At 41.2% G+C, this 10,586-nt stretch overlaps 1 protein-coding gene across 1 annotated transcript in view; it reads left to right on the top strand.

Annotated features, from left to right (window-relative positions):
• Positions 1 to 1,034: 1,034 nt before the first annotated feature.
• The window catches only part of NECAB1 (N-terminal EF-hand calcium binding protein 1), a 242,816-nt gene continuing 233,264 nt past the window's right edge, over positions 1,035 to 10,586 (top strand). The window contains exon 1 of the mRNA XM_006859227.1: positions 1,035 to 1,133. Within this exon, the coding sequence (XP_006859289.1) occupies positions 1,035 to 1,133 (99 nt within the window). The remainder of the gene's footprint in view (positions 1,134 to 10,586) is intronic.

Genomic DNA, 10,586 nt, shown 5'->3' with positions numbered 1-10,586 from the left:
GTTGTGGAAGCCCTGAAGTATTCAGGGACTCCTGCCTTAATTCTTAAACATAAACAGAGACTTCATCACTATTGTGATTTTGATTTTTGGAAGACTGTTGACATTTTTGGGTAATCCCAAAAATGATTTTCCTGAAACGAACGTTTTTGATAACTCTGTGTTAATAGCATTGTCACCTTCAAGCCTCTGAGGTAAGTACTATCACTGTGACCATTAATAAAATATAGGTAGGATTCACACCTAGGGCTGGCGGACTCCAAAACCAGAATTTCTTAAGGCCTACGCTTAATTGTCCCTCATTGCTCAGTGCTATCCAAGAACAGTCTTCAAGTAGGCATAAAGGTCTACCAGTGAAAAGCAAAAGCCCTTCAATCCTTCTGGATTCCTATGACGCCTTTACGAGTCCTAGTGTGGCGCTGTAGGATAGGCAATGGATCGATAACCATGAGGTCGATGGTTCGAACTTACCAGTCGCTCCTTGGAAACACTATACAGGATCGCTATAAGTAGGAACCGAATCAGTGGCACTTAACAACAACAACATGAAGGCTTCCACCATGGGGTTCCTTACTTCCGCTTTGGCTGCTCAGGACAAACGCCCTTCCATTTGTTTCCATCTTCTCTGTAGAAACTACCTCCTCTCTTTCTGACTGGTGGGGCAGTGGATGCATAGGTTTGGGTCCCCTGGGTTATCTCCCGCAGTAGCCAATGACCTAGACCAGGGCAGAGTCGACTCCCCGTAACAGGAGCTGCGCGTTGCTAAGTGCAGGGATGAGATGGATCAGGCGCTGTCAGCAAAGGGAAGGAGGAGGCGAGAGTTAGAGCGGGTGGGAGCGCGGGGGCTGGAGGAAGGAAAGGAGGGGAGCCCGAGCCCGCGCAGAAAGGAGGCGCGCGTGAGCGAACACCCACTCGGATCCCGAGCCTAGGAGGCGCGCGGGGCTCAGTGCTGCCAGCAGAGCTATAGCCGCGCCCGTGCCTGAGTAGCCTCGTCTAGCCAGCCAGGCTCCTACAGCTGACCAGCCAGACTCCAGAGAATGGAGGACTCCCAGGAGACGTCGCCTTCCTCCAACAACTCCTCAGAAGAGCTCAGTTCTGCCCTGCAGCTGTCCAAGGGCATGTCCATCTTCCTCGACGTAAGTAGAGATGGAAGGAGTTGGGTTGCTAGATCCCTAGCACCGTCACAGGTCCTCTTCCCTTAGTGTGGGAGCGGGAGGTAGAAGACAGCTGGGTTTTGCATGAGTAAGAACGACCTCCTATTCCCCTCCTGCACTCCTCACACCCAAAACAGAAAACAAAAACAAAAACAAAACAAAAACCCCATAGAAGTAAATGCTAAAGAAAGACAGACACTGAACTTGTTAAAAGGGCTGTCCCAGACCCAAAGCTTGGGACTTATGAACCCTTAACGAAATTCCAAAAGTTAAATGAACTAACAGCCTGGGTTTAGATAGAAACTGGATTATTGTAAATAAAACAGTCTACATTTGGCTGAATAGGATGGTTTAAGGGGGCTATGGGAGAGAAGGCATTGTCTCATCTCATATTTAATGTGCCCGGTGTGCAAACCCAGCGTCACTGCTGCTCCAAGGTGACAAGGGAATAGTAGAGGTTAAGATGACCCTCACCATCCTCCCCTCTCAGAAAAAAAATCACCACATTTCTTTTTCTTTTTCACTGCTGTGGCTAAGATCTTTTTCATGATGATTCTTTTTTTTCAATGACACTTCCTATTTTTTCCTTTTTGCTTCCTGCTGTTCTCCCCTCTTCCACCCCAAGTTGTAATTACTATTATTATCTTCATCAATTCCTGCTTTTGGATTAGACATCTTCCCGTTGGTTCTATCCCTTGCTTTTAGTATTGACTCCTCCCTCCATTTCTCTGATACAATGGTCTTTCTTTATGTTGCGTGCTATTTTTATGCCCTCATGCTGTGGTTTTTACCTTTATAGTAGTTTATTTCTTATTTATTTCTCAATTTTGCTTCTCTCTCTCTTTCTGCTGTTTGAATACTCTATGGTTTTCACCGTGTCGACAGCTCTTTTTTCTGCCTTTGGGTTGGTTCCTGGTTTTCCTACCCCTGAGTTGCCCACAGGGATTCTGGGTCTCCAAGCCTCTCACTCATCACACTCACACTGGTCTGCAGGTTGGCTCTGGTTCAGCAGGGGACAATTCTGGCCTATTGTTTAGGCATGGTAGAAAATGGGCTAAGGGCATAGAGGAGGGCTATGTGCTGCTTCCATTATCTTTTTCTGAGTTGTCATTTCTTATTAACATTGAAATGAGTGGGTGACAGGGCAGAGGCCAAGCACATTTTATTTGTGGGAGGGATGAAAATATGAGAACATCAACTTATTAGTATGATCATAATAAGGCAAAGATCATGAAGTTATTGAGAGAGAAGACAGAAGCCTTTGCAAATTTATTTTAAATGCATGACCTGGGCTTTATTTATTTGGGAGAAAATCTATCAATAATTTATGCTAGTCTGTAGCAAACGATATGCTACATATCATACACAGCAAATGATATGCTGCCACTGAGGCAATTCCAACTCATAGCAACCTTGTACATAACATGACGAAACATTACCTGGTCCTGCACCAACCGCACGATTGTGGAGCTTGAACCCATGCTGCTGCCACAGTGCCAATAAATCTTGCTGGGGGTCTTTCTCTTTCTGCTGAACCTCCACTTTACCAAACATAATGTCCTTCTGCAGGGACATGTCCAAAGTAAGAGAAACAAAGTTTTTCCATTCTGGTTTCTAAAGAGCATTCTGGCTGTATTTCATTCGACACAAATTTATTTGTTTGTTCTTCTGGCAGTCCATGGTACTTTTAGTATTCTTCTCTAACACTATAACTCAACTGCATCAATTCTTCTACAACCTTCCTTATTCACCATCCAACTTTTACATGTATATGAGGCTGTTAAAATACCATGGCTTGGGTCAAGTGCACCTTAGTCCTCACATTGACATCTTTACTTTTGAACACTTTCAAGAGGTCTGTATAGCAGATCTCTTGGAAGCCTTCTTTTTTACCCCACCTCATGTTCCAATCAAGGATTCAGGCATTCCTTTCTGGCCATCTTCTTTCCACTAAAATATTCCCATTCATTCACTAAGTGGTGGTGGTGGGTAGTCTGGTTCTGACTCATAGTGACCCTGTATAAGGTTTCTGAGGCTGTAAATTTTTACGGGAGCAGATAGTCTCATCTTTCTGCCACAGAACAGCTGGTAGTTTCGAACTGCTGACCTTGAGGTTAGCAGCCCAATTTTATACCAGAGCTCTATGGTGCTGTTGTTGTTAAGTTCTGTTGAGTTGGTTCAGACTCATAGTGATCCTGTATAGGATTTTTGAGGAGTGGCTGGTGAGCTTGAACCACTGTCATTGTGGTGCAAAACAACCTTGCAGACCAGTACTCTAAGTTGTTGTTAAGTGCAGTTGAGTCAGTTCCGACCCATAGAGACCCTATATAGGGTTCCTGAGGATTGGTGAACTTGAATCACCAAGCTTGTGATTCAAACCAACTTTGCAATCCAGCGCATTAACCCACAGCGCCACACCAGTGCTTTAAGTTGTTGTTGTTAAGTGCCGTCGAGTCAATTTCGACCCATAGCGACCCTGTATAGGGTTTCCAAGGAGCAGCTGGTGAGCCTGAACCACAAACCTTGCAGTTCAAATGACTTTGCAGTCTGATGCATTAGCCCAGAGCACCACACCAGGACTCCATAGCTTTAAGTTGTTGTTGTTGTTAGGTGCCATCGAGTCGGTACCAACCCATCGTGACCTTATGCACAGCAGAGTGAAACACTGCCAGATCCTGGGCCAACATCACTATTGTTGCCATGCTTGAGTCCATTGATGCTGCCACTTGGCCAATCCATCTCTTTGGGGGTCTTCCTCTTTTCCTCTGATCCTCCACCTTACCAAACATGATATCTTTCTCCAGTGACTGCTGCCTCCTGACAATATGTCCAAAGTATGTATGAGAGATGAAGTTTAGCCATCTTGGCCTCCAAGGAGCACTCTGGCTGCACTTCTTCCAAAACGGATCTATTGGTGCTTTTGGCAGCCCATGGCACTTTCAACATTCTCCTCCAATACTGTAACCCAAAGGCGTCAATTCTTCTATGGTCTTCTGTAAAATAACTTCTTCATGAGCACTCAATTTTGTGGGTTTATGTGAACCAGATGATGTGATTGGTGCTAATGGTTTAACTGGCTGATAGCATTCCTTCACTTCCTACCATTCAGGATCATAAAGTCCTTGAGGTTCTAAGCTGGGAGAAGGTACCTCAGCATAGCTGTGAAGGAAATCTTCAGAAACAGGAGAAACTCCCGGCCCCTGAAATCATGTTAGTAATTCAGCTGATGGCTAAACTTTAATCAAGTTGGTTTGTAGAAGGCAAGAGGGGCCTCACTTCATTCTAAGCTAATCTTCACTGGTCCCTCAAGGATATTAAGTGCTTGATAAGTCATTCCATGATTTGCTGGGGGTTTTGTTGTTGTTGTTTTTTAAGGAGTTAACAAGTCCAGGTGATGGACTGGGAATTAATGGACCAAAGCTATATAGGTGGAAAATCATTCTCCCAGACTCATACCTCAATCTTGGCTAATGTGTTCAAACTACTGCTTTTGAAAGAGAGAGGGAAGGAGAATCTAAATCCTCTTTGTTATTAAACATGCACAATTGTTTCCAAGTTCTTTAAGTAAATAATATCAGGTCCTGATCTAAAGAAGTTTAGAGTCTATGAATAGGATACACCTGCTTTCTATTATTTCTAGATATATAAATATAAAAATCTAAAACTGATTTCACATGAGAGGTTTTGACATGCTTGTTTACCAGTAAAATGCTAGAGTCTACAAAAAATAACTGCCATTGGATTTCAACTCAGATTTTGTTTACAGTTTTCCTTGAGATATTTTGTGAAAAAATCTAACAGTCTGGTGAAATATGTGACTAGAAAAAGGATTTGTTACTTACGGATTTTTGAATTATTCATTTCTGGATCATACTGCTTTTAGAAAAATAAAATGTGAAATATAAATTCATCATTTTGTTTGATTAGTTTTCAGATATTTTACTAGCTTTTTAGAGAGGGATTGCTTTTTGAATTCTATGTAGGCTATAATATATAGATGATAGGCTTTTTCTATTTCAAAGTGAAACAGAAATGAAACTGATTGTGGACTTCTGCATCACACAGAATAATTTCCAAATAAAAACAAAATTTTTATTTCAAATATTTACATTCTAGTACCATTGGAATAATAAATTATCTAACAAATTACTTTAACTGCTTTTGAGAAAATTGCATGATGACATGACTAGACATGTTCAGCTGGTTGGATACAAAAGACAGATGTTTATCAGGAAAGTCAGAAAGAGATTTCCCTCAACCGTTGGTTTTATGCTTGTTTTTTCATACTCCAAATAAAAAATAATAATGAGTATGATATTTACCAAGATTGTTGCATTAAATAAGAGTCCATAGAAAGAAGACAGAAAAGTAAATGTATTATATAAGTTTGGAATGTTATTTTTATACCAATGTTCTATGTTGAATGTATAAATAACTGTAGCAGAATCTATAAACTATAAGGACTGTTTCTTTATGAATTTGGTTCATGTGATTTTCTCTCTAAAATATGATAAAATTAAGTACTAGTGTGTCATAACTATTCTTAACATGTCTCAGGACTTTCAAACCCCAGCACCGGAATCAACCTAAGCCAGTACACTGAGGCTGGTGTTGTATGTTTTCAGAGAAAATCCCTACTTTACAAGGGAAAAGGACTCACTTGGGTCCATCCAGTGTGTGGCTCCACTAAAGAACCAGGCAGAAGACACTTTACAGATCAGTACACTGTCTTCTCCCAGGCTGCTTCATTCGAGATCAGATAATAAACTATTTATAAGATTAGATCTTATATCTTGTGGACCATCTTTTGAACCATTAATCAACACAGCTACTGTGCAAAGAAACAAAAATAAACTTTCATTCATCTCCAAAAGGAAAATAAATCCCAAGTGAAGTTAGTTGCAGCCCTATCTTCACTGGATGCTGATCTTTCCCCTAGCAGTTTTCCTTTTATTCTTAACTGGGGGCATGGGGGAGAGAGGAGTGACTTTCCTCTACTACTTTGGTGAGGAGGAAGTAGAGAATGAAGGTTAGGAAGAAAACAGGTGACTTTACTGTGTATCCTTCTGCCATCTGAGTATGCACACCCAGGTACACCCTGAACACAAGGCATAGTGCCTGTGTTCAGAGGCACAGAGACTTTGTGGTAATGTATTTTCCCTTTCGTCACAAAGATACTTAAATCCCAAATCCTGTATGAGAACTAAGATGGTCAAAGGGCTATAAAAGCAGAAACATGTTCCAAGTATGATATTTCTAGGACTGTATTCTGTCATAACCACACACGTCTTATTTGCCTAGTGAAACATGCACAGTTGATTATTTCAGGGAAGTTAGTGGTAGAATTCTCATCTTCCATTCAGAAGACCTGGTGTGATTCCTAGCCAATGTGCCTCCTCGGTGCAATTACAACGTGCCTACCAGTGAAGACTTGCATGTTGCTAGTGTTGAAGAGGTTTCAGTGGAGCTTCTAGATAAAGATGGACTAGGAAGAAAGGCCTAGCAATCTGCTTCTAAATATTAACTGATTAATACATGTGGGTCACAATTGTTCAGTCCTCAACTAGTCATGGGGATCGTGCATGACTGGGCAGTGTTTCATTCCACTGTGCACGGGCCACCTGAGTAGGGTTCCACTTGACAGCTAATAACAAAGTCGGTAGGAGGCCTGGTGTAGCACTGTAGGATAAGCACTAGACCAATTGGTTGGTTTGAACTGCAAGGTCAACGGTTCAAATTCACCAGCTGCTCCTCAGAAACCCTATGTTGTTGTTGTTAAGTGAGGTAAAGTTGTTTCCAAACCATTGCCACCCTGTATAGGAGCAGTGGGTGAGCTTGAACCACTGACATTGTGATTCAAGCCAACTTTGCCACCCAACACTTTAACCCACAGTGCCACACTAGGACTACAGCGTTGCTATTAGTTGGAACTGACTCACAGCACTTAGCTGCAACAACAACAACAAAGTCCCATTCAGAGAATGGAAGATTGTCTATTCTAATTGAAAAAGGAAATGCCACTCAACTAGTTTTAAGCAGAAAGTGCTCCACTGCTGGAGCACTTGATTTGAACCACCCCCACCCCCAGCTGCGGGAAAAAATATTGCAGTGTGCTCCCATAAAGATTACAGTTTGGGAAACTTATGGGATATTCTAGTCTGCCCTATAGGGTCACTATGAAACAGAATTGACTCAGTAGTAATGAAATGAAATTTTATTATCATCACACATTTAACATTGTTTGCAATAGCGTTGCAAAACCTTGTTCCTAGGACCTACCCTAGGCAAAAGTGAGAAAAAGAAATGTATGTATTATTCTCTTTTCTCTATCCACCTTTCAGTTCCCACTTTCCTATTCTGTTTCATGGTGATTAGTAGCCCAGTAGCAAAACCATCTTCTAGATGTTTAGGCCCACCCACCATGACTTACCTTGTCTTCTCTTCCTGGTTGTCCTCCATGTTTTCAGTGTTCTGGAATCCCCTGCTCTAAATCAACATATTTCAGAAGTCCGTTAATTGACTGACTAGCTCATTTTATCTAATTTTAACTTTATATAGGGTGGTGGTGGTTGTGTGCTGTTGAGTCGACTCCAACAATTAGTAATGAACAATTATTCTTATTCTCACAGTTGTCTGTTTGACTGCCTTCTACTATAAGACACAGTGTCCTCCTTTCCTTCTGTTGACTTCATGGAGATAATTGTTAAGTTGTTATTAAGTGCTGTTGAGTTGGTTCCAACTTACAGCAACTCTGAGATGAGGTGGAGGTAAATCTAGTTATTATGATGGTGTGATTTATTATCAAAACCAATATACTGAAATACCAAGTTACTGAAATAGAGTTCTGTCTCACATATGGAACTTTTCTAGCAGCAGATATGCAACACCCTGACCTTACTTTTTGCGAAGCATCTCCCTTTTTTTTTTTGTTTTGTTTACTAAATGTATGTAATTATTGCCAGATGACTGCTTTCAGAAATAGCTTGTATAGTTACAGTTGAATAAGAACACCTTATTTTTACTCCACAGAAGCAGCTCTAAAGGCGATTTTGGGGATCTGTCTTGCCATCACAATTTGCTTCTTTCCCTCCTCTCACAACTTGGAGCTCCAGCTGAGATTCACAGAAATGCAAAAAGCAGCCTCTTTCTGAAATCTGATGTACTCCAAGATTCTGAGTACATCAACATATGGTTTCTGAGGCTATAAATCTTTCTGGGAACAGAGATCCTCATCTTTCTCCTGCCAAGAGGCTGGTGGATTTGAACTGCTGACCTTATGGTTAGCAGTCCATTAAAAACCAGGGCTCCTTTATATAGGGTTATTGTTGTTGTTGTGTGCCATTGAGTCGGTTCTGACTCATAGTTACCCTGTATAGAGTTTCTGACAGTGGCTAATAGGTTTGAGCTACCGACCTGAAAGTTAGTTACAAGTCCAGTGCTTATTCTACAGGACCACACCAAGGCTCTGATATAGGGTGCTGGTAGCTGTGTACTGTCGGGTTGAGTCCAACTCTTAGGGTTTCCAAGGCTACAGATCTTTAGAGGAGCAGAAAGCGTCATCTTTCTCTAATAGAGCAACTGGTAGATTTGAACTACTGGTGTTGCAGTCAGCCGCCCAGCTAGTAATCTATGACACTACCAGGGTTCCTTCTGACATAGGGTGGTGGTGGTGATGACTTTGTGTCATGGAATTGATTCCAACTCATAGCGACCCATATGGGGTTTCCAAGGCTGTAAATCTTTATGGGAGCAGAAAGCCTCATCTTTCTCCCCCGGAACAGTTGGTAGTTTCAAACTGCTGACCTTAAGGTTAGCAGCCCAACTCGTAGCCACTACACTACCAGGTTTTCTTCTGCTATATGGTGGTGGTGGTGGTGGTGTGCTGTGGAGTCTGTCATAATGACCCGTATAGGGTTTCTGAGTCTGTAAATCTTTACAGGAGCAGAAAACCTTTCTCCCACAGAACAGCTGGTAGTTTCAAACTGCTGACCTTGAGGTTAGCAGCTTGACTCATAACCACTAAGCTATCAGAGCTCCTTCTGATATAGGGTAGGGAGTACTTAACAAATAGCAGTGCAATGAATGACTATTATTGTGTTTAGTTGTTATGTCTCCAAGATAACGTGCATTTTAACACCTCCTTCAATAATTGAAGATTGAGGAATTTTAGGTGAAGGTATCAAATAACATTTTTCTAAGGAAAAGGTTCCAATTTGATAATCCTTAAACTATAGCAGAAGGATAGTAACACCAGCATTTATGCTTTAGTCTGACTAATACTTAGATTTATTTACCGTCCATCAAGTGTTAACAGTCAGTGAGATAAACAGACCCAGATTACTGTAGTTAGATAGCATAATAAACTCAATTCTTATCTGCAGTACATTTTCATTCCTTTGTGGGCTCAGAGGCAACATTTGCAACAGATACAATTCAATTCACATTTAATTACAAAAAATTATCTTAATATCAAAAGCGACTGTCTTAATTTCATCTGCAAGAGGCTGAATGCTATATATGATTACTGTTTATGAAATGAAATGACAAAAGTCCTCAAATCCGGGTCTTTGGTGTGTGGTTATTACGCTTCAGGAGCTATTCTAGTCAATCCAAACTGGTGAAGACACAATAGAGCATGAAATAGAATCTTGGAGTACATCAGAGGTCAGAAAGAGGCTGCCTTTTGCATTTCTGTGAATCTCAGCTGGAGCTCCAAGTTGTGAGAGGAGGGAAAGAAGCAAATTGTGATGGCAAGACAGATCCCCAAAATCGCCTTTAGAGCTGCTTCTGTGGGGTAAAAATAATGTGTTTTTATTCAACTGTAACTATACAAGCTATTTCTGAAAGCAGTCATCTGGCAATAATTACATACATTTAGTAAACAAAACAAAAAAAGGGAGATGCTTTGCAAAAAGTAAGGTCAGGGTGTTGCATATCTGCTGCTAGATAAGTTCCATATGTGGACGGAACTCTATTTCAGTAACTATATTGGTATTGATAATACATCACACCATCATAATAACTAGATTTACCTCCACCTCATCTCAGAGTCGCTGTAAGTTGGAACCAACTCAATAGCACTTAACAACAACTTAACAATATCTCCATGAAGTCAACAGAAGGAAAGGAGGACACTGTGTCTTATAGTAGAAGGCAGTCAAACAGACAACTGTGAGAATAAGAATAATTGTTCATGCTTCAAGCTGGCCACACAGAAGTGATTATCTAAATATAAGAGGAGCTCTGGTTATTTAACCATAGCTTGACATTGCACAGAAAAAAAAACCCAAACAATTCTCTAGTACTAAGTACTAAGGAGCTCTGGTAGCGTAGTGATTACGAATCGGGCTGCGAACCTTAAGGTCAGCGGTTCGAAACTACCAGCTGCTCCGCGGGAGAAAGATGAGGCTTTCTACTCCCGTAAAGATTTACACC

This window comes from Chrysochloris asiatica, unplaced genomic scaffold, assembly GCF_000296735.1.
Source record: "Chrysochloris asiatica unplaced genomic scaffold, ChrAsi1.0 scaffold00031, whole genome shotgun sequence".
NCBI classification, from domain to species: Eukaryota; Metazoa; Chordata; class Mammalia; order Afrosoricida; family Chrysochloridae; genus Chrysochloris; species Chrysochloris asiatica.
Note: the sequence above shows the minus strand (reverse complement) of the source record. Positions and strands in the feature narration are given on the sequence as shown.